Source organism: Takifugu flavidus, chromosome 1, assembly GCF_003711565.1.
Source record: "Takifugu flavidus isolate HTHZ2018 chromosome 1, ASM371156v2, whole genome shotgun sequence".
NCBI lineage: Eukaryota > Metazoa > Chordata > Actinopteri > Tetraodontiformes > Tetraodontidae > Takifugu > Takifugu flavidus.
This window is the reverse complement of record NC_079520.1, coordinates 17,408,633-17,431,528: the sequence shown is the minus strand read 5'-3', so window position 1 is coordinate 17,431,528 and position 22,896 is coordinate 17,408,633. Positions and strand designations below refer to the sequence as shown.

Below are 22,896 nucleotides of genomic sequence, written 5' to 3'. Positions count from 1 at the left end.
TTGTGGTGTGCACGAAGAGAAGAAACTGATGTTGACAGAAACCTTGATGAAAGATTATTCGAGTCTTCAGACGAAGAATAAATGGAACCTATGGACATACGTCTGTATTTGTAATATACTTGTGTTTAGACATTACAGGCAACAGTGTCTATACCAAACTGGAAGGCGGTCAAATACAAGCAGCTCGAGTTCTAGCAATAAATACAAAATCAGAATCTGAGGTAGCAGATAGTTTATTTACAGCATGAACAAAGTTATGACATGCAGACTGAATACAGAACAGAAAAAGACTTACGAATTGGAAAAACCTGAGAGTTGTAATATTTTTATTACAGCATTTACGGGAATGAAGTTCTACACTACAAGGAATAGAATAGTTAATGAAGTGAAAGTACAAAAAAGATAGGTGGCACACATGCTGGTAAATGTTTGATTTACAAAAACTAGACCTAATTCAGGCCAACCCGCCCCAAGTAAAAACAAGATCCACGCTTATGCACGCTCCCCTCTAATTCGCCTGGCCAGCTGAATATCTTTGGGCATGATGGTAACCCTCTTTGCATGAATGGCACACAGATTGGTGTCCTCAAACAATCCAACCAAGTATGCCTCACTTGCTTCCTACAAAACACACACAAAAAAAAAATCAAATCAGTGTGTTCTGAAGAGTTAAAGATACAATTTGAGATGTTAAATAAGGAGTTTCCTACCTGCAGGGCTCCAATAGCTGCACTCTGGAAACGCAGATCTGTCTTGAAATCCTGTGCAATTTCTCTGACAAGTCGCTGGAAAGGCAGCTTCCTGATGAGCAACTCAGTGGACTTCTGGTACCTACGGATCTCACGCAGAGCAACAGTACCGGGCCTGCAAAGAGAGACATCATCCTCCTTCAAGATCCGTTTGTGCACAAATTGTGGCATCTTTTAATTCTTCTCACTGGTTCTTTTGTTTGTCCATACTCTACCTGTATCTGTGCGGTTTCTTCACTCCCCCGGTAGATGGCGCACTCTTCCTGGCAGCTTTGGTGGCCAACTGCTTTCTCGGAGCCTTTCCTCCGGTGGATTTACGAGCGGTCTGCTTGGTACGAGCCATACTTTCGTTCTGAAAACAAAGCCAGTTTTAATTACATTTCTGGTTTTACACATGTATATATTGATGTACCCCCCCCCCCCATGTTCACGATTACGTCACATGCTGCAAATATTACCACTGACGTTGGAATGAGTCACTTCCCGTTTTAGACGCCAGCTAAATGTAATATCCTTGATATCTATATTAGCTTTATCCGTTTTAGTGTCAACATCGATGCGCAGTTTACCATCAACCGCGATTATTATTATTATTTACTACCCAATATCTACGCAGAACCCTAAAGAACCATCGACCACACCGAGGTGTTTCCATATAGTAAAAGCCTATGCTGATATCGCCACCATTAAACTAAAGGGAAGGTGCACGTTTCATTGCTCTTAGCAAAGTTATCGGTGGCTTACTCACTCAAAATGGCGCCAGCTAGCAACGACCCTACTTTGTATCATTTTATCGCCCCTAATTGTGTACAATTACATTAAAGCCATCATATGACTACAATAAAGCCGAACTATACATTTGTATGCTTCTGTGATCATGTTACTTTGCAACACTTATGTTGTAGTTAGAGATTAGCCGACCAGCTAACAGTTAGCGCGCCGTTTTGTTGTGAACCAAGTTATGTACTTATAACACTCGCCCAACAGAATTTTAAGGTTAAATCGACCTCAAAACAAAGACACAACTTATTACTCAAATCAGTGATGATCGTTCATAGCTTTCGTTGGCAATATTAAGAGTTCTCAGTACCTTTTGTGTTTACTTTCCGGAAGATCGCCAAACGTTACAGCCCTCGAACCTGTCCGTTGATTAAAACAACTGGAGGACGGAGCTGGTATTTATAAACTAGCATCACCCCTGTCCCGCCCACAGCTGTACACTATTGGTCAGAATCTAGACCAGGCTCAAATGTGATTGGTAGAGAAAGAATCCCGCTATCCATAAATTTGAAATTTAATGGGAAGTGCCTATTTTTATTTTATCCTTAAATTTCTGTGTCTTGGAGCGAATAAAGTTCAACCGCTGAAGGAGAAATTATAAGAGGGTATGTTGGGGGAAATGAAGTATGCCAGAATCCTAACAGCTCAAACTCTTACAAAGGGTTGAGAGTTTCTTTGATTCAAGTTGGAGGGAAAACATTAATCAGGACGTAGACAAATATAAAAAATGGCGAAAATAATGAGATGCCTTGTGGGAAAACAGAGTGCGGATTTTATATCAGTGAACTATATATTTCTGTGGCTTTGGTGAGATCTCAGATTATAGGAGCACAGTATATAGACCAGCAACAAAGTCAGCACTAACAGTGCTAGATCCTGGCACAAGCACATGGACTGTGTCTGGGAGCAGTCAAAACCTGCACCCGAGTGGAGGCAGTGGAAAGCCACTGTGACTGAGGAAACCCTTGGCTGCTAACTACTGGATTCATTTAAGAGGTCACAGGGATGATCATCCAACTAAAGGAGTTCCACAAATGGGTTGGGAGCAAGAGAGGACACCAAAGGGGAGCTTGGGTGGAAAGGGGAGAAAGTAGCCAAAGCTATGGGGGTGTTTGTAGTAGAAACTGTGGTGTGGCCCAGTAGTCCTGGTAGGCTCAACAAGACTAGAGCGATAGATCTGGAGTGTCTCAAGACTAAGCACATTAAGAAAGATACAGGTATTAAAAGTGAACTCTACATCATCCTAGATAGCAGATATAAGGACTGGCTTTACATGGGCACTGATGGATCAAATAATGCACGGACTTAACTCGTTCTGAAATCATAATAGCTTCCAAACACTTTGAGGACAGCAAAAGAGCATCTGATCACATTGCTTATGGCAGTGGAGTGAGCTTATCATAACAGCATCTAAATTCTAAGTCGTTCGGTGGTGATTCAGTGGCAGTCTTAACAAGTATTACAACAGAAACTTCAAAAAATCAACAAGATCTACTGATAAATATAATAGCAGTGGGGTGGGAAAGGACTGTGTTCTTGCGGTCTCAAGCACAGCTAAGGATTTTAGGGAATGAGAGGGTGGAAAAACTAGGAAAGGAGGCATTGTTAAGAGGAGCATTGTTGAAAATGACATCAAATGATCAAAGTCAAAGATCTTTACATTATTGTGGGGAGACGGATTATGCAAATAGTGTTAGGAACTGTAAGAGGCAGATCACATACTTACCGTACATTAGACAGGCATAAGACTAAAGAAAGGGAAGTGATTATGGCTGGACTGGAGAAATTGGGAGTGTTGGTTGGGAATGCTAAGAGCATTTTGAGGTATGTAGAAATTAAAGTGGAAAGTGTTTAAATTTCTGACCTCTACTGGATTATTTAAAAAAAGAATTAAGGAGAAATAAGTGAGGAAGAAGACCCGGATGTTGCAGTATGGAAGTCACCTGGCATTGAAACGAACCAAGGCATCAATACTAATCTTTTAGGGGTGACGCTGGTCGATGACGACAGATTCAAATGGAGGTGCAATCCTGTTGCACCTCTTTGTGCTTCCTGCGGCTGTGGACTAGTTGCTTTAAATTCTTGCCAGTTATGAGCCTTGGCAATGCGAGGCAAGGCGCAGAGATGCCCAGAATTCCCTCTCCCCAGACACTTCTTCCAGATCTGCAGGGAGTATTCCGAGTCACTTCCAGACCATACGAGGGACATAGTTTCTCCATTTTTGTCCTAGGTCTGTCTTGGGGCCTCTATATTATTATTATATATATCTTCATATTTATAATACGTATACGTGTTTTACAATCTCTTGGCGGAACCAAAATATCCGTAGAAATTCCAGAGGGACGCGTTCACATGTAACACAGGTGGTAAATGTACGGAAGCCCGAACTGTTCGTGGCATGATTTTGGTAATACAAAAAAAGCTTTTGCTAGAATTGAAATGAACTAAAAGCTATTAAATGTATTGCGTCCAAATTATCAAAACGTTTAGGTCAGAAGTTATATCTAAAGTATTTGTTTTTCACCTGATAAAAGAAGAGCCAGCATGACGGATGGAAAGCTAATGTTCATAGGTAACTTCTGAATTAATTAACTTTAAGCAAAACAGTGTATGTGCTGTTTTGCAGCGTGCACTTTGGTGGTCTGTTTTGTTTTTGTTTTGTTTTTTTTGGCAAATATCATAGTTGTGTTTGAAATTACACGATTTCCATAGTTTTTTACGGTCTGAATACATAAATGCTGTCAGTATGTAGAGGCGGTTCTTACGTTTAAAATGTAAATAAGTAAAGTCGTGTAAACACTATCGTAACGATTGTTTTGAAATGACAGACATTGAGCCGACATCAAGCTGCTGCGCTCACATCAACAGCAGACCTAACAATCCCGTTTGGTCTAAAAGTGACAACAGCTTCAGATTTGACTTCGTCCCAGATGATTGTCCAGTGCCGCCGAGCCAAACATCTGCAGATGGGGCTGAACCAGCAAGAGGCTCGTTATCCAATGAAGAACACGGACACGAATTTGCCTTTAACTTTAAGATTCCTTCTGTAGAGCAAATGGAGACAACAGAGACCCAAGACACTTGTTCTCAAGACAAACAAGAAGGAGTCCGAGAGGCAACATCTCAGGATGTCAGCTGTCACGCTGAACCAGTGTTGCAATCAAAATCCAAGAGGAACAAGAAGAAGAAGAAATCAGGAAAAAAGCAAACTTCCGAGGCGCAGCAGGAAAAAGGTCCTGCTAAGGTTAACGAAGCGGGCAAAAATACGGAGCTGGTAGGTGTTTGATATTTTGCTTCAAATTTGCATTGAGGTTTTTCATTTAATCAACAGTTTTGACATTTTTTTTAGAGTGCAGAAGAACAACTGAACAGACAGTTGGACTGGTGCATCGAGCAGCTGGAAATGAGTTTTAAGTCCATGAAATCTACACCTAAGCAAAGTATGCGTACTTGGTATTGGAGTGTATTTCTTTGCTCATGTATTCAGGTCGTGATTGTTGTTACGACATTTGTGGTCACTTGAGAGCACGTTTTGAACGTAAATACTCAGACAATATTCTGAGATGTATAGATGGACAACAAATTAAAGGTAGACTCCTTGCAGAAGAAGAAGCCTATCAGGCCCTGAAGACTTTACGAAGCTCTAAAGCTCCTCTAGTAAAGAAGAGGCAGGTGATGAGAGCAATGACTGGAGATTATCGACAGAAAATGGAAGAGGAAACGAAAAAGCAGTTCAAACTCATTCAGACTGGTGAGTGATAACACAGCAGAATTAAAGTGATGTGATCTTTAAATGTGGATGGGCTGGAAATAGTTGATATTTGAAAGACTTATCCATTTCCCATAGAATTAGCATCAGCAAGGGTCAAAGTTGTATCGGATTCTCCAAAGAAGTGTGTATTCAGTCGAAGAGGAGGGGCAAAATCTCAGAAGACGACAACAGCAGAGGAGGTCCTGCAGCAACCAGAAGCCCAGACATCACAGACCCAGGAGGGAACACCAGCATTTGTTTTTGTTCCAACCAAAGAGGATTTCCGTTTCAACTTCCTTTGATTTTTTTCCTCATTGAACACAGTGACTCTTCTCGAGTGTTGATCATCTGCATCTGCAGTCCGTGGTGCATTGATGGCAATTGGAAAAACAATGACGAGATGATAAGCCATGGTCACTAAAACTAAAAATGCTGAATTCATTACATTTGTACAAATGAGTCCATGTACATTTGAAATAAAGGCCTTATCTTTTTGTGCATAATTATCTTTTTGTAGAGTATTACTTGCACATTTAATGCCACTAAAAAAAATTCTGTCTTTTTGACAACTTATAAATAGATCAAATTTCAGTGTAGCCAGTTAAGTTAACATAATTTTAAACTGATTGTGAATTTAACTGTTAATAAATCATTTAATCAAATTTGAAACGCATTCTGGTCAGATGTTATTCTAGTAGCAATTAAAGTTCGTCTTATTTAACGAAAACTTGCTGTGAATTGCATTAAGCGGTACCTTTAAAAAGGAAAGGGCGGAACCTGTTTTAGGACGAACGCAATTCAATGTGACACTCAAAACAGTTTCTCTCGCCGAAAAAACGTTCCTTCGGAAAGTAAGTTAATATTATTATCACTATAGACAATTGGCCAGCGTATAAAATATTTGGGATTGCAAGCTTTAACTTTATAGATCGAAACATGTATTCCATAAATACTTAATTCAGACTAGTGTTGAGCTAAGTTTGAATTCAGAGTTTAGCCATAAGTTTTTGGGTAACACAAGGAAAGAGTTATGATTTCATATCGTGTGCACAATGTTCCAAAACAGGTTTTCTAAATGTTAGTTCTACATACAATAGGGCCGATACAGTGTAAACGCGTTGTCCTTTATAAAAGTAGTTGTGTTTCTAGGCGTGTGGTGTTGAAAAATGTCCGAACTAAGTGATGAGGCCAGTGAATCCGAACAGCTGGGTTCCAGCCTTTCCCTGTGGCTGGGTGAGTCCCTGATCCGACCCGAGGAACTGGATGTTCCCCTGGACCTGCACACCGCCTGTTCCATCGGGCAGTACGACGTGGTGGCCGAGTGCATTAAGAAGTGGGTAATAATGGCCGAACCTGAAGCATTCATTTTCTTTTACACATTTTATTAATTGAGTGTTGCTTTTTCAGACGTGAGGTTGACCTGGACGGCAAAAACAAGGGTGGATGGACGCCACTTATGTATGCATCCTATATTGGACATGACAACATTGCAAATCTCTTGCTGGAGGCTGGTGTGAATGTAAATGCTACCACTGCCAAAGGAGTAACTCCTTTGATGTTAGCAGCAAGCTGTGGAAATGAGAGTATTGCATACTTTCTGCTGCAGGTACCGAACAAGTCGATGCTGTACTCTGGTAGTTTGTTCAAAAATCTAACAGGAGCATGTTTTACCAGTTTGAAACCACACACTTTACAGTTTAAATGTAGAGAGAGTCAGTATCAGTTTGGTTAAATAGTTGTTTCTTATTCCGACAGCAAGGTGCTGATTTGGAGCTGAAGGACTGTCGAGGATGGACGGCTCTATTTCACTGCACAAGCACTGGCCACCAGCAGATGGTCAAGTTCCTTCTGGATAATAAGGCTGATGCCAATGTAAAGTAAGAGACTTTTCCTCTTAACTCACAAGAACTCCATCATTCCAGCCACTTATTCATTGCTCTTTTTTGTGGTCAACAGGGAGCCAGGGTCTGGTTTCACTCCTCTGATGGAGGCGGCTGCTTCTGGACATGAAATCATTGTTCAGCACCTGCTTGATCATGTGAGCTGCTACCTCTGTCACTGGAAACATCATTATGCTGATCTTACAGATGTTATTCTACATCTTTTGCTTACAGAAAGTTAAAGTTAATGAACGTAACACTAAAGGAGAGAATGCCCGCGCTCTGGCCATGATGTACGGCTACACCAAGATCGTCAGCCTCATTGATTCACAGTCTCCAAGGATCAAACTGGGTATTTGTTCAAAGAGCCCAACATTTCAGCATCAATACATTACATTCCAGTTGCTATTTACATGTCATACAACATGAGTATGTTTTTTTTTTAAATGGAGCTGTTCACTGTACAAACTATACTGTTTCCACATTGCTTAAATCAGGGCATTTTGAAGACCTGAGCTCCTCAGAGGACTCTGACAGTGCTCCACCGAGGTCAAGGCCAAGTCGAAACCGTGCTAAAGGCATTAGCATCCATGATGGACCACAGGCCATCGCCAAGTTCCGAGTAGGAGGCACCAGCAAACAGTGTGGTAGTGTCACATTCCGATGCTTTGTGTGTTTTTGGTTATGTGTTGACACTGCAGAATTCATATTAAATGAATTAAGTTTACCATTCAGCTCTAGACTAGAAGAAAAAAACATTTTACATTAGCTCATCTACATTATTTTGCCTGTAAATCACATTCTACAGTTAATTCATCATCTAAAATAACGGTTTGCTAATCCCACTTATTCACCCTCACAGAGGTCAATGCTGCACCACCGGGATACACGATGTACGGCGAACAGAACGACGGTATTTGCTTCCGTGATGTGACCTCACCCATCAATGAGTTGGATGTCCAGAGCAACAGCAGCAGAGGTCAGAACCACAGCTCTCCATTATCATGTTTTGGGAAAAATAATGCACTTTTTGGATGAATGGCACCAACAGCATTTTATCATTTGATACCGCTCCAGACGACAGCCCGTTCTTTGACAACGACATGCCCACCATGAGGAGCAGCAGTAGCAGCAGTGACGGTTTGCCTCACGTGACTGGTCTCAATTGGGAAGGTTCTGTAGAGAGCAATGAGGTCAGCACAGAAGGTCAAACCTTTTCAGTCAATCCCCAGAAGAGACAGATGTTGTAGTGACACTGCCTCTTTCTCTACCAGGACTCTGACCAATGCAAAAAGAGCAGCTCTCGCAGAATGAGTAAAGGTCATCACTCAAAACTCAAAGGGCGCCATGGAAGCAATGATGCAGCTCCCTCCAGTGGTGGGGTCAACTGTGGTGCAAGGTCACATGCTGGTCTTCCACCCTCCTACACGGGCCCAAAGGCACATGAACGTTTACTCTTCTCTTGTGTGTGTGTAGTTTCTTATGGTCAGTCTTAGTTTGACATCCCACAATGCTGCTGTTTCTGCAGGACCTCGCAGAGTTCTTGGAACAAATTGGCTTCTCTAAATATCTTGCTTTACTGGAGGAGCAGGACATTGACCTGCGGATATTTCTCACCCTGACAGAAAATGATCTGAAAGAAATAGGGATCACGTAAGAGACATCAAATACCCACGTTTGCCACCCTCAACTCATCATATTTGGGTTAGTGAAACCTTTTTCCTGCTCTCCAGCTTGTTTGGACCCAAGCGTAAAATGACCTCGGCTATTGCGAGATGGCACAGCAGCGCTCGGCCTCCCGGTGACGCTCTGGAACAGGCCTACGCTGACCAGCTTGAGGCTAAGATGCAGGAGATGGCCATTCAGCTACACAAGGTAACCACAAATCACTAAATTGACTGCCATGCAAAGAATTTATTTCAGAGGGAACTTGTGTACAATTTCAGAAATCAGTCCCTTTGGGATTGTTTAACTTTTTATTTTTTATGGTTATTTCATTGCATTAAAGACCGAAAGTTGGGCTTTGCATTCGAAATACATTGACCGACATACCTGTATATAAAGATTTATGTTTGTGATTCATGTATCATGGAATTGTGAGCTGGCTCCGTGTTTCTGTGGATGAGACGTTCATGGCTGCACTACTTCCCTCCTCACAGCGCTGTGAAGAAGTAGCGAGCCTTCAGAGTCAGGTGTCTCAGGAGAAGGAGCTGCGGGCCGTGATGGAAGGTTGCCTCATGGAAGAAAAGATGGCGTGGAGGAGGGTCAACGCCGAGCTGGTGGAGAACCACCGCCTGGCTCAGGACATGAGTGCCACACTGGCAGAGTTCAGGGCCGGCCGCTCGGAACTTCTGTCCCGCTTGACTACTGAGGAGAAGAGCATCTCTGGTGTACAGGGAGGTCACACAGACGTTAGAGGTGAGGTGTGGCGTCTTCTGCACGTCACCTTTCACTGTTATCAGAATTAAAGGACTCTGCTTCTTCTTCTTGCAGTCAAGGAGGGGCTGTCATGCTTCAGTAACATAGAACTAAAAAAGAAATTAGACTCCAATGAGGAAGAACTAGGTAAGCTAACGTAATGTTCAATAAACTAGTGTTATTAATGATGTCTAATATTGATATTTCTTATTACAGTGGGGAAACTGCAAATTGTGCTTCAGAGTCTGAGACGTCTAAGTGCCCTTGAAAAGGTTTCCGATAATTGGGAAAGGCCTTAACCATTACAGGTGAGCACACAGCGACCAGAGTGGGAGGGCAGCAGTTGTGAAGACAAAATAACTGGAGTGTTTCTGTCACCAAGCAGCCATTGTGATTTGACGGCGGGTGATCTAACCACCCTGAACAACCTCGAAGTCCGAGAAGGCCAGAGCCAAGGTGAGTGCCGCTGAAGCAGAGCGGCACGCAGGCTTCAGATTTGCTTCTCCTCTGTGATTGGTTGATGACCAGAGCTGGGCAGACGTGGACAAGGCCGAGGGCAAACGCAGCCGCTGCAGCGAAGTGACAAACGGGCATAAAGGTTCCCTGGCCTTCACACACCTGTGCTGGTGTTCACTGGACTTCCTGGAGTTTGTTTTGAGGGCGCTCCAAGTGAAAGTGAGAGTAAAGATGGGCTGCAATACTGTGAAAAAGTTCTTAAAAACTACATTTCCTAGGATTAAACATGTGGTTGAAATGATATGGAAAGTCCTTGAACAGGACTTGCAGAGGTTTATGTGAACTATTGTGCACAGGCTGTAAAAACAGTGTCCTGCTGATCTTGAGTGGATAGACCGATGCAAGATGTTTAATTATTTACAGTATTGTTTTTACACCAGGGGCAATGAGCTAAATTACATCCATGCACAGATATTTTAAAGGCGCTTTTGTCTTTTCCACAGTGTTGTTGACTTAAATCACGAAATAGTCACACATATATATGTATATTTTTAATCTAAAAAAGTAGAAAAACACTTCTCTACTTGAACAGATTAGGTGATCAGAATATGCAGTGTTGTATTTGACTTTGCAACAATAAATTGAGTAGTTAAAAAATATTACAATCAGTTTTAGACCAGCGTCATTGAGAATTCAAGGAGACATTTTAGAACTGGTTTGACAAACTGCACAAGAATGTAGTTCCATCGTGATTTGGTGCCAGTTTGTTGTGATGAAATCAGAATAAACAACAAAAAAAGAGTAATAGAATCAAAGGTTGTGGTGGAAACCCATTTGATTTCTGCACAGATATAACACAATGTGAGAAATAGAACAGATGGGTCTCTCCCCCTCCTATAGCGCCCCTGAGTGAATTGTTCACATATGAAACATATTTATCTTGTGGTGTTGGAGCCTCAACATTACAGGAAGTTATTTAGATTGTCCTAAAATTGTAGCTGGGTAGTCTGGGCTTCTCTTCTTAGGCTGCTGCCCCCTCGACTCGACCCCAGATAAGCGGTAGAGGATGGATGGATGGTCCTAAAATTGTGCTGTTGTCACTGCGCCCTCGTATATCCCTTTAAAAACGTATTTACATCAAGTGTGGAAAAAAATTGGACCATTGCCTCTGTGACTATTGTTGAATATGACCTGTCTATGCTACTGGATTTAAACATTTCTCTTACATAACGGCTAAAATAAAGTGGAATAACATTGAGATTTTGATGGTGATAAGTGGTGTGTCTCCCAAATGACTTGAAACTGCATCTTTTGTACTATCCAACCGGATCACAGAGGAATGAGATGTTGTGTAATGTTTAAATATATGTTGGTTAAAGGCATAAAAAGCTCCGCTCTAAATATTCAAGAAAACAGGCTGAAACAGGATCCAGAACAACTTCAAGTGTAAATGCATAGTGTATTGCTTGAATAAAATGGCATCTGTTGATTAAATTAAGTCAGTATCTTCAATATTAAGATTTACACCAATTCAAAAACGTTTAAAAGACTGAAAAAATGTCAACAGTCCACTGGAGATGAAACAATTGTTTCAGTAGAGCCTACTGGACATCCCAGAAGGGGTTAGAAACTCTAAAACACTCCAAATACGAGATCACCCAAATCTTTTATTCTCTGCAGTTTGTGTGTAGTAACAATTTCACCAATTAAAATCCAGACTTACACTTGTTCATGTCACCTTTAGGATGGCGGTAATAATTAGATCTCACAGAATTTCACATTTGCGTTTGAAGACCTCAGACACTCCGATTACTGTTAGCACCAGCATGCTAACGGGCAATGACCCAGCAGACGGGCTCAGGTGTACTCACACAGGTGACCACAGCCAGCAGGGCAATGGGCGTTGCTTTTCAGCCAGTTCATAATATGTTCCAGGTGTCCACCGTGGCTGCAGCCCTGACACCACACAAACATTCCCTTCACCACATGGTGGCACACTGCACATATGCTGGCACACTGGTGACACCTAGCGGGGAGGAGCAGACTGCAAGTCAAGCCCTACTTCATTAAGTTCTGACAAAAACATGAAACAGGAAATACACTTGAGCTGACCACAGAGAATCTGGAGAGGCACCAGTCCGAACCAAAGAACGTTCTGGTACGGAATCATTAGCTTTACTACACGGGCATAATAGCTTTCACCTGTCGCAGATCCAGCCCTTGTTGCTCATCGGCCGCTTGCAGTTGCTGCAGTTGATGTGCAGCGTCGTAGATGTCTGGTTCAGGCAGGTAATGGCGCTGCAAGTGCTCAACTTGATGACCTCATTGGATACATTCCACAGCTCGAATCGCTGCAGCAGATCAATGTAGGACGTGTACCAGTGTTCCTAAAAAGGGAACATAACTTGCTCAGGGTTTCCCATTCTGGTGTGTCCAAGTTTTCTACATTACAGATCAGGGAATAAGTTGGAAGATTTGGATATTTCACTGGCAGCCATGACATAAATATACTGAAAATATTCGTTGAATTTGTCTGAATTGTTTTGGGCTTTTCATTTTTTAATCAAATGTTGGAAAAATATTCTTCTTGTAAATTCCACTAAAGTGATGCTGCTTTTCAGTATTTTTCCCGTCTGACCTGTGTGAGTTCGTCAATCTCTTTACGGATTCGGTCCCCCAGGACGATCAGCACAGATACAGCCATCTGCACGTCACCCTGCTCTGCATAATAGCTTAGCATCTCCCGCACAATGGGGCAGAAGAAGCTGGCGGCCAGATGTGGGCTGAACAGCGGCTGGGAGATGGAGATGAGCGAGAACGACTCGATGGGCGTCAGACAGGTGACCTCGGCCTCGTTGCCACTGACGTGCGGGGAGTCGGACTTGTCCTGCTGGAGGTGTTCGGGAGCAGACGGGTTATCCATGATCTCGTGACGCAGCTGGAAGGCCTCCCGAGGCAGCGTGTACTCCTGCTCCTCTGCTCCAACAAAAGGTTCAGATTTCGATAGCTCTCAGTTAAGATTTACTATAAATAATGAACCGAGCCGGAACTTAATAGAACTCAAAAAGTACGAGCTATGACTGACCTGTTTGGTTATCGTGCTCCATAGAGTAGAGGTCATCGTCATCTAACTCAGCATCACCAAACATATACTCGGCTTGGCCCTCGCTGCCTTCTGTCTCCTCATTTTCTGGAATTTATGTGAACGGATGACTTATTTTAGACAAGTCCATTATATTATAGTAACACAGGCAGTCAGACAGTTCTAAAGTCTGTCTCACCTTCATTATTATTGCTGATATGTGAGTTGCCAGCCTCCAGGTGGACGTTGTCCTGCCTGCTCTCACCTTTACGCTCCAGCCTACTTTCAGTGCCCATCACTGAACCAATTTCCTTTATGGTGAAACTGGAAGCATACAGCACCTGTGCATTAACCATTTGTGTAAAATATCCCACTTGATGGTTGTGCGACCTTCATTTACCTGTTCATTAAAGGCAAACCTCCTAATTTACCGTGGTTGTGGTTTGCAGCAGGTGTGGCCTGGTTTGCTGGGTCAGAAAACATGATTCTCAGCATGGTCCATGTTGTGGAAACCTTTGCAGTTGTCAGAAGAGAGTTGTTTCAGAATAAATCTACACGTGAAGTTGATGGAAAATCCTTTTTTTTTGCATGTTGAGTGTCTAGTCTTGTCTAGAGTTGTATAGTCTGGCTCCTGGTGTTGGTCTCACCTGAGGTCTTTTTAGGTCCTGAGCCACTTTGGCATTGTGATCACACAGCTCGCCAAAGGGCTTCCCACTGAGGAGGTAGAGTTGTGCAGTTTTGACAAACCAGTCCATGCGGTTACTGTCCAAGTCTGTCTCAAAAACACTAAGGGCACTGGAGACGTGGGCAAACTGTTCTGTCAGGTCGGGTTTCTTGAAGAAAAAGATGGGGTAACGGCGGTCGCCTCCTGGGTACGGCTTCCTGTTGACATCACTGCTGATCAGACTCTCCTTGGCTGCAAAAGCCAAGTCACCAAATAGACCAAAGCACAGACCTTCAGGGTTGGCTTTGTCCACAGGGCGAGTGGCGTCCTTAAACATATGCTGGTACAGCGTACTATCCTTAGAACCCGAAAGCAGGAAATGAGGATCATGCTGGTGCCGCCACACAATACCAGTAGTCACATCTTTGTGTTCTTCAAATGTGGCAAATGGAATAAAAGGTCTCCGGATGTCCCACACATAGATGTTGTGGTCCACCATCATAGAGCAGGTAGCTAAATGAAACTTCCTCTCAGGCCGCCATTTGACTCTTGCCACAGAGGCAATTGTCTGGACACAAAAGATCTCCTTGGCTCGGTTGGTGGTCATGTCCCACACTTTCACCATCTTGTCCCTCCCTCCAGTGGCCAGCCACCCCCTGAGGAAGTCGGCCCAAAGGTTATTGCTCAGATGATAAATATCCACAAATGCATCTCCATCTTTTACCTGTCATCAGGGTGCCAATCACAGCAGAAGACCGGACCAGTATGAGCAGTGAACATCCGCTCGTAGCGGTCTGGGCGCCTGATGTCCCACAGCTGAACATTTCCATTCTCAAAGGAAGCAGCAAAGGTGAAATAATCCTTCATACTGAACTGTACATCTCTTACACTCTCGGACTGGCCTGGAAGAAAATGGCGTAAAGAAAAAGTAATGTAGGTAGAACTTTTTCTTATGTAACCACTAATTAATGGCTCCATTGGCCACCTCCAATAATTCCTTAAGGGACTTTTCAAACTAGTTGTCACATTTCACCTGAAAACGTGCTGACAGACTCCTTCTTGCGCAGGTCAAAACATTTCATGAACCCATCTTGCGAGCCGCTGAGCAGCATGTGAGCCTCAGTGGGGTGGAAGCACACCTTGTTGACTGTGCGTTTGTGTTCAGTAAACAGCTGGTCCTGTTTGTTTCTTGAGGGTTTTCCAAGATTCCAGGTAACCACTGCCCCATTGGTGGCAGCTGTGGCCAGCAGGTTTTCCTCCATCTGGTGCCACATAACATCTGCACAGCTGAAGTTGAGAGACGGCTTTCGTCCGACACGGAGATTCAGCTTTTCCACAAATTGCTCCTCTTCCAATGCGTAAATCTTGAAGATATTGCGGCCAGCGACCACCACCTGCGTAGCATCGCGGCACACACTGATAGCATTGGCGGGAGCGTCCAAGTGGCAGAACATAGTCCGGCCAGTGATGGCACTGCTGCTGAGGGCTGTGGTAACCCTTGACATCTTCTCCATATTTCTGATGCAGAAAAACGTGAAAATGTACAGAAGTGCTTTTAAAATGCACTAAAAAGCACTTTTACAAAAAGACAACTAGAGAGTTTTTTCCCCCAAATTTACCACAAGATGGTGCTCAAGTAAGTAAATGTGTATGCATTACAAGGTGGAGCAAAAAGGTGTGGTGGATGCTACAAATAGTGTGCTTTGCACTTACTTGTTGAAGAATCACAAGCCCCGTCAACGTCTCCAACAAAACACAATCATCTTCATGTGCTCCCATCAGGGTCAACATGCAACCGAGAGTTTGGTATCTGGTGACATTCTGCACGATCCTGTCAGATTCTTTAGCGTGGATCCGTCTACTGGCTGCCTACAGCAAAAATAGTTGGAAAATAGCCCTCGTCAATAGCCGAGCCAGTTTTAGGTGCAGAGACAAGAAAAGATAAATATGACACGAAATATAAACACATATAGCCACAGTCTCCTGGGACAGTGTAGTCACTGAGAAGACGATCTCACGAAAAGACCCCCACCTATAATCTTGCAAAGTCTTTTCCTATGCCAATGTTAAGTTAAGACTGCATATAGTGGCCAGATAGCTCGTTATTCTTATTTTGAGTACAACTGTCATTGCGCCACGTTGTGTTTGTTTATGACCGTCCCACCTGACTGGGTCGTGCTCAGGTGACTGGCAAATACAAAACAAACGTTATCTTATTTAAATGGATGACTTATCTATTTACTTTATGCAAAAACTATACCGGATTTTTCATCAAAATAATGTCAGCATGGACTTCTCTTGAAATACAACAGTCATTTGTTGTATGCTTGTTATAGTTGGAGTCTTTACAGTATTCCAGCACCACAAACACACCAGGAATGTGACGCTAATGCTAGCTGGCTAACCTATTTCAGCTATCGATTACTGTTGGAGAGATTAAAAAATCCCACAAAAGACTACCAAGTTCGTCGAGCCTAGGAATGACCGTTTAATAGCACGTTACAGTGAGCAACATTTTACATGCACAACAGAGAAGTACATAAGGGGCAAACCTTCAGAACTTGTTGGGCAATAATTGCGGTTCCGGAAATAGTACAGCTGCATCTTCTCGCGGGACCTCTACCAAACAGGAACTGTCGTCACGCGAGAGTTGGTGTCATTCGAAACACTTAAGAAACTCCCTAAAATCAAAATAAACTTCTCTGATTCAAGAGTTTATCGGACATCATCTTCAACAAACGGGTCTAGATTGGACGTTTTGGTAATCTTCGAAGGTGAGAGTGAAATTGTTGATGCATAATTCGCAAGTGTGAAAAATTGTAAATGTCTCCCCGCATATTTGTATTATTCTAGTCTCAGGGAACAGTTGCGATTGCAAGTGATGCTACCATGAGTGCTCTGTTTACTTGCGAGGACCCAGCAACGTGGAGGAGTGTGCACGATAATTACTGGGATGTAGTGGAAGCAAAGGTCAAAGGCAAGACACCCGGGAAGCTTTTGATCCTGGACAAATGGTAAATCAAGACTATTTTTAAACACATTTTCAAACTGATGCATAGTAAAGAAATATTAACCATAACAGGATGAGCTCAAATATTCAGGTAGAATCCAAGAGGGGGTCAGAATAACCCTGTTCATAAAACAATATGGTGACTGAAAGTGACATTGTGCCTGTCCGTCCGTCTGTCTGTCTACAGTATTTATCAATCTGTGGCGAGTGCCATTTTTGCTTAGACTGAAAAAAAGATGAATAATCAGTCAGCCTAAAACTGCCATCAGGTATCAAGAAGAGCTGCCCTCACTCATCTCGAGTCGGCCTGACAAACACATCACTCACTCAGAGCTGGTGAAACTGATGGAGTGGAAGCTAACAGTAAGTATCTGCAAATCACCTCCGACGTCGTCTCTCTGCTAGATACTCGTACTGCTACAGACCCGCAGTGTGTTCTTGTGTGACCCCTGTGCCGGTGTACAGAGAGGGAAGTTCAGGCCGAGGCTGCAGCAGCTAGTGGCCTCCAACAGTGTGGACACTGTGGAGAAATGCTCCAGGAAGGCATTTAGCCTCCTGCCTGATGTAAAGGCAGCAATTGCAGAACTCAGCTACCTGAAAGGAGTCGGCCCAGCCACCGCATCAGGTGAGCGCAGCATTAATATGTAAGCAAATGGATCAAAGCTCAATACCTGCTGAGAGCTGCTGCTCTCCAGTTAAATAGTTTCCGTTCACTTCATGGCTGCATATATACTTTTCCTGGGGCCGACTGTCCATTTTTGTTCCAGCTGTGCTGGCAGCAGGAGCTCCAGACGAGGCTGCATTCATGTCTGATGAAGCCATGGAGAGCATACCGGGACTAAAGCCCATCCAGTACACCGCCAAGCACTATGCTCTCTATCTGGACAGAATGATTGAGAAGGCAAAGAACCTGAACAGAGGTAATACTGGTAGCACAGGCGGTTCCGCCTGCATTCTGCTGCAGGACTATGGATTTCAGGAATGTTTACAAATCATTAGACCACCCCCTAGGAACCTTTCTTCCCCCACACCATTTCCATGGTGGGCTTTAAAAATAAGCTTCCATTTTTCCTCAGTGGATCCACAGCAGGACTGGACGCCCCACAGGCTGGAGCTGTGTTTGTGGGCCATGGCTGGAATCAAACAGCAGCAGCTCCCACTTCTGCAGAATGGGAAGGCTGGCAGCTCTCTGGAGAGGTGCTCAGAAGCCGACACTGGCCAGACGCCAGCAAAAAAGAGCAAAATGAAATAAATAAATCTACTGCACGTTTTTCTATAAGCTTGTTTAATGTCGGTGTTCTTTTTTTACATATTTATTTGCAGCTCTGTTTTATGCTGACACACAGATAGAAGCTGTGATGTTGCCACAGTATCAGTCTTTATTTATAGTTTCTAAATTAAAGCAAAGTACAATGAAGAGTACAAAATAAAACAAAATATATTCATACTGTACATATACAATATAAAATGGTTCAATTCGGAACATTTAAAAAGTACAATAGTGAAATAATGAGGACTTTGATATAAATTATCAGTTTTCTAATTTAGCCTTTCTGTTTCCTCCTGACTAATGGGAAAAGTAGCATCATTGGTTTTCTTTTCCTCCTTTTGTAAACACTGTTGGTACATCTGTTTCTTCTGAGGTCGGATCTTGTTAGGATTGGCACCATTTTATCGATAAAAGGAAGCAAAAATCACCACAGCAGCACAGATATGAGGTGTGTTTTTAATTCAAAACTGGGAAACAGTTTGAGAAACAACCTGTGGTCATCTGCAGGACATCTCTGACATGACTTGTGGAAAGGAAATGTACCAGAGCTCTGAATGAGATCAAACAATGGTCTACAAACACCGATCATTTTACAGAAGACCCACATGTCTCGGGGGGGGGGGGCGGCACACCGACCTGTTTAAACTTTGGGGGTATCATGATATCTGGATTATGGCAACCTGTCCGTATTAAGATAGCATAAACGCCGGTAATTTGAATCTTTTTATTGTGTCTTCTCATTTTAGTCTAGAACATGTTCAATATCCAGAATTTTGGGTAACTCAAGACAAACATCTGCACTTTGAGGACTCAAACCAGCACATTAGATCTCAACTTATTTAGTCAATTCCTAGTTTATATTAATGCTGTGAGCGTCCAGGTACTGTGCCCGCTCTACCTGCACTATAATGCAGCACTGTTTAAATACATAAGAATATACATTTAGAAAAGGCATCCTGGCCACCACCAGCGGTTCAGAGCAGCTTCTGGATGTGTGAGCAGCTGCCACAGGCTGCAACCTGGGCCTTTGTCATATGGAACACCCCAATCAGTGGAGAAGCGTTCCTGTCCCATACTCTTCTTGGGCTCATTTTATAAGAAGGCATTGGGCATAACAGCACAATGGATTGGCATTGAAATGTGTTCATAGCAGAGGAGAATATGGCACGTGACATCATGTCAGCTGATGACATCCTAAAATAAGGGCAACGAAAGCTCACTTATGAGGAAGAGGAGTAAATAAAGAGCAGACAGGAATGTCATATATGCTGCACTTTAGAGATTGCATGAATACAAGAAGAACAGCAGCACCTTGGGTTCACTCAAAAACAAGCAGGGTCAAGTATGAATGAGTATATGAATTACTGGCTGCGTTACTGATGTTCATGCCATCCATCAGGCCCTCCATCAGGCCCTCCTCCTCCTCCTCCTCCTCCTCCTGCTGAAAACAAATATGTCACCCAGAGACAGTAATTGAATTAACACCGCGCAGCCTGTCAGTTCCACTTATTAGAGGAGGATATTCTGTTTATGGTCCAGCTTTAGGCCCTGATGCGTCCCTACACTGCGCCGCGCATCATTTGGAGGCGACAGGAGAGGCGTGCACATCGGAGCCGTGATGAGTTCGGGGCACCCAAAGATCATCCAAGTGCCCCTAGAACCATCCATTCACTTTGTGGGTTAAATCTGCATGTCTGGGCCTTCATTTCCTTTTTCTTGACATTTCAGGAGCACCATTTTTAAAACAAGCCTTCGGTCTGAGTCCTGCGTGTACTTCAGGGACACTTGATCTTCACAGTTATTGTGTTCAATAAAATCATAGCCATTTACTAGCCCTTTAAAACCCTTGTGGGGCTTCTATAAATCTTGGGTTAAAGAGGCACATTAACCTCCTCTCAGGCTCCCTCTTTGTTTTCATTGCAAGTTAACCAGGTACGTGAATATTTCGCTTTTGCTTTCTTCAGAACAGGTGCTAACATACACGTTTGTGTCCAGCACGCCAGCCTCGCAGACACACGCTGGCAGATTTATTTATGCTGCTTCTGAAAATGGCTTTTTTAGACTGGTTCACACAGAGTCTCTTAATTGATGCAGATTTTTCTATAATATCTGAGAGTAATGGTCAGATGTAAATGCTGCGGGTGACAGTAACAAAACTGTGAACATTTTCTTTTTTCCTCCAGCAACCAAAATAATTACTGGCTGAAGGTCTGGTGGGTCTGCTTTTGAAGGGCTGTCCATCATCATGTTCACAATGCAGACAAGATGGCGACTCAAACAGGTGAAATCGCTGAACGGAATGAGTTCTTCCTATGGCTTTAGTTTGTAAAGCGCTGACGGTTTATAAAATTAAGTGAGCTTAAGTCTTTAATGGTTATTAAAAACCAGCTGTTGTCTTTTGTTTTCCTTCAGTGGATCAAAGCAACACAGGAGTTATCAGAACAACAATCAAAGCATTAATTCTGCATCATTTGAAAATGTTCTTTTCCCCTTCAAAGAGGAGAAAATACAAATAAATATACTCTCGGTTATGAACATACACTATACACATCAACTATCAAATGAAAAACAGGGACAACTGAACACTTTTACTTTATAGGTACATTCCTTTACAAAAGTATACAGTCCCTAAGAATGAGAAACTGAGGTATAGACGTGGCCTGACTGAGACCCCAATGCCCTCCGGGACACAAAGGTCAGAGGTAAGCTGATGACACATTCGCGGCCTCCCCAGTTCAGTCTGTCCTAGCGAGAACAGGCAGAAGCCTGTGTATTTGTGTTTCAGACTGTGTGCACTGCTGTAAAAAACAACAAGAAATGTGTGTCCACGTGTCCTCGAGAGCCACGCGGCGAGGCGTTGAATGCGTAGCATGTAGCAAGCTGTTAGCAGGATAAAGTTCTCTCACTTTAGTCATGACCATCCATTAAACATTTTCTCATTCTTGGTTGTCTCTGCTCTCCTGTCCTCCATTTGTCTAATGAAGCGTTTGTGTATCCACAGTGTTGGTAGAACGTCACGGACATTATTACCATTTTCCTGAAGTGAAAATGACTCCTTAATGATGACAAAATGGACCTGAAACCCACATTAGAAACAATCTGTCTGTAGCTGCTCTGAGACACTCAAAGGATTTTAATTGACTCTCTATCAATTAGTTGGCAGCTCCATACTCTATTTTATTTTATTTTTTGGTTCGCCTAAAAGATTTTTGAAAAACATCAGTGAATTGCAAAGGGATAGAGATAAAATACTTCAGTGGTGCTACGCTCTTTCTATATATGTATGTGCATACATATAAACAATATTTTTGATATTCAAATTTTCTCCCACAGCTCTGATTTGTGGCACAAGCACGTCAGATTCAGCCATCTGCTTGCTGGAGATGTAACTGTTTTTAGATTTGGGACTGCGGTTGATCCTGATCTCTGATCTTTACCCAGAGAAAATTCCTCTTAGCAGTTTGTCGGCATCGTCACGGCCACAGTTGAGAAGCCTCCTGTTACCCCTCATACAACAACAGAGGCACGCGTCACACACTGCCGTTCCGTTCGGTTCCTAACTCGTATGGAAGGATGGAATCAAAAGAAACGGATGAAAGAGGTTTTTTAGGCAGTCTGTGATAAAAGAGCACAACGCTAAATGCTCAAAGTTCAGTGCTGACTAGGATGAGATTTCAACACATGTATAAAAATGCTCCTCAAAGTGGTTCTGAGGAACTGTCACCTGTACTTGTTGCTACTGAAATCCCTCTTTAATAAAAGAGACATATTTTCTTTGATTTGCAAAGTATCTGTAAAAAAGGATTTTTAGATGGTTATTTCTATTAAATGATTTCGTATTTCATTTTTGTCTAAATTACTTGAGGTCATAGGGGAACGTTGGGTTGGATCAGGGTAAAAGCGGCACTCGGGGTGGGGGTGGGGCCTTCATCAGGGCGGAGGGGGTATCTGCACACCCAGCAGCTCATACGCAAATATGTTCCAGAAGATGGCGAAAAGAAGGAAGGTAATGAAGGAGAACACGATGACCCACCAGGAGCACTGTTTCTGGAGGCTCTCCTCGTAGCTGCGGAGAATCAGGAGCCCCATGCTGATGCCCACCACAGCCCCTGACAAGTGTGCCATGAAGCTGGGCTGAGGCCCCGAGGAGGGCAGCGGGGGGGAGAAGCGGAGCCAGACAGCACGGCCCACCTCTGAACTCACTGTGGCACATAAAGCAGAGACAGCTGATGGAGGAACCCGCAGTGATGTCAGTCACTGACTCATCAAACAGACTTTTTAAGGAAAATTACACAACCGTTCACACAGGCAGAAATGCCAACCGGATGTAACCATTCATCATGTGCATCATCATCAGTCTTTCAGTTTTGCCTTTGTTTTCACCGTGTCTTCATTCTTCAGACCTGAACCGGAGTTCATCTGTTTCTTACATTGCTTTTGCAAAAAAAGATGAACATAACCAAGGACTGCAGGGCGGATATTTGTAGTTTTGCTGATAGTCTGCGAGGAAAAAACTCTCAAGCCTCTCAGACTAACAATGTGTAGCATTTCATTTTAAAATGTTTATATTCCCTGTTTGCAAAATATGGAGGAGAAATATGACTTTCCAACAGAGACTGGCTGCTCGCTCAGCTCAGAGGCAGCAGGCCCAGCACAGATGGAGGGAGCATATTGCTTACTAATGAAAGTCACACTGCATCGGCCCTCGTGTGGAGAAACGAGATGAGTAGTAGCACTCAAACAAAGGAGCGTGTCGGCTTATGGAGCCTCTCGGCTATAGCAAAACTACTGTTCAACTTTATGAGCGTTTTAAAAGGCCACTCCCACCTTATATGA

General features: G+C 43.2%; 6 protein-coding genes across 13 annotated transcripts in view; 3 read left to right on the top strand and 3 right to left on the bottom strand.

Moving 5' to 3' along the window:
• Positions 1-217: 217 nt before the first annotated feature.
• h3f3d (H3 histone, family 3D) lies at positions 218-1,974 on the bottom strand. The gene is made up of 4 exons (XM_057034342.1): positions 1,840-1,974; positions 965-1,101; positions 711-864; positions 218-621 (listed from the first exon to the last, which is right to left on the bottom strand). The coding sequence occupies exons 2-4, from the start codon at positions 1,090-1,092 to the stop codon at positions 493-495; spliced, it is 411 nt and encodes a 136-aa protein (XP_056890322.1). The 5' UTR covers positions 1,093-1,101; positions 1,840-1,974; the 3' UTR covers positions 218-492.
• A 1,897-nt stretch (positions 1,975-3,871) lies between these two features.
• Positions 3,872-5,783, top strand: c1h8orf33 (chromosome 1 C8orf33 homolog). Of its 2 annotated transcripts, none has more exons than XM_057034200.1 (5): positions 3,872-4,101; positions 4,358-4,803; positions 4,879-4,969; positions 5,134-5,280; positions 5,377-5,783. In XM_057034200.1, the coding sequence occupies exons 1-5, from the start codon at positions 4,074-4,076 to the stop codon at positions 5,580-5,582; spliced, it is 918 nt and encodes a 305-aa protein (XP_056890180.1). In that variant the 5' UTR covers positions 3,872-4,073; the 3' UTR covers positions 5,583-5,783. The 2 variants fall into 2 exon arrangements, with proteins under 2 accessions (XP_056890180.1, XP_056890171.1); XM_057034191.1 differs by having other exon boundaries at positions 3,874-3,936.
• A 273-nt stretch (positions 5,784-6,056) lies between these two features.
• Positions 6,057-11,532, top strand: anks3 (ankyrin repeat and sterile alpha motif domain containing 3). Of its 4 annotated transcripts, none has more exons than XM_057033306.1 (16): positions 6,057-6,131; positions 6,430-6,613; positions 6,688-6,886; positions 7,036-7,157; positions 7,237-7,318; positions 7,395-7,512; positions 7,658-7,807; positions 8,023-8,139; positions 8,238-8,353; positions 8,435-8,599; positions 8,689-8,813; positions 8,894-9,035; positions 9,320-9,578; positions 9,654-9,725; positions 9,795-9,886; positions 9,964-11,532. In XM_057033306.1, the coding sequence occupies exons 2-15, from the start codon at positions 6,447-6,449 to the stop codon at positions 9,875-9,877; spliced, it is 1,917 nt and encodes a 638-aa protein (XP_056889286.1). In that variant the 5' UTR covers positions 6,057-6,131; positions 6,430-6,446; the 3' UTR covers positions 9,878-9,886; positions 9,964-11,532. The 4 variants fall into 4 exon arrangements, with proteins under 4 accessions (XP_056889286.1, XP_056889299.1, XP_056889291.1 ...); XM_057033319.1 differs by having other exon boundaries at positions 9,961-11,532; XM_057033311.1 differs by having other exon boundaries at positions 6,073-6,131; positions 6,418-6,613.
• A 149-nt stretch (positions 11,533-11,681) lies between these two features.
• wdr24 (WD repeat domain 24) lies at positions 11,682-16,463 on the bottom strand. 2 transcript variants are annotated; one of them, XM_057033296.1, is made up of 11 exons: positions 16,333-16,463; positions 15,494-15,649; positions 14,814-15,298; positions 14,505-14,682; positions 13,764-14,436; positions 13,517-13,629; positions 13,316-13,440; positions 13,120-13,224; positions 12,673-13,010; positions 12,237-12,421; positions 11,682-12,060 (listed from the first exon to the last, which is right to left on the bottom strand). In XM_057033296.1, the coding sequence occupies exons 3-11, from the start codon at positions 15,292-15,294 to the stop codon at positions 11,892-11,894; spliced, it is 2,367 nt and encodes a 788-aa protein (XP_056889276.1). In that variant the 5' UTR covers positions 15,295-15,298; positions 15,494-15,649; positions 16,333-16,463; the 3' UTR covers positions 11,682-11,891. The 2 variants fall into 2 exon arrangements, with proteins under 2 accessions (XP_056889276.1, XP_056889283.1); XM_057033303.1 differs by lacking the exon at positions 16,333-16,463 and adding an exon at positions 16,041-16,065.
• zgc:112496 (uncharacterized protein LOC541336 homolog) lies at positions 16,368-18,056 on the top strand. The gene is made up of 6 exons (XM_057033367.1): positions 16,368-16,554; positions 16,634-16,794; positions 17,060-17,153; positions 17,256-17,415; positions 17,558-17,710; positions 17,867-18,056. Exons 2-6 carry the CDS (start codon positions 16,670-16,672, stop codon positions 18,040-18,042), a joined length of 708 nt encoding a protein of 235 aa, XP_056889347.1. The 5' UTR covers positions 16,368-16,554; positions 16,634-16,669; the 3' UTR covers positions 18,043-18,056.
• A 93-nt stretch (positions 18,057-18,149) lies between these two features.
• The window catches only part of rhbdl1 (rhomboid, veinlet-like 1 (Drosophila)), a 29,270-nt gene continuing 24,523 nt past the window's right edge, over positions 18,150-22,896 (bottom strand). Inside the window, exons 8-9 of one of the 3 annotated variants that reach the window (XM_057033340.1) lie at positions 22,094-22,262; positions 18,150-21,136 (exon numbers count right to left, since the gene is read on the bottom strand). In XM_057033340.1, the coding sequence (XP_056889320.1) occupies positions 20,968-21,136; positions 22,094-22,262 (338 nt within the window). In that variant the 3' untranslated portion in view covers positions 18,150-20,967. Of the gene's footprint in view, positions 21,137-21,920; positions 22,263-22,896 lie in introns of those variants that run through there. The other 2 variants (XM_057033356.1, XM_057033346.1) reach the window with 2 other exon arrangements.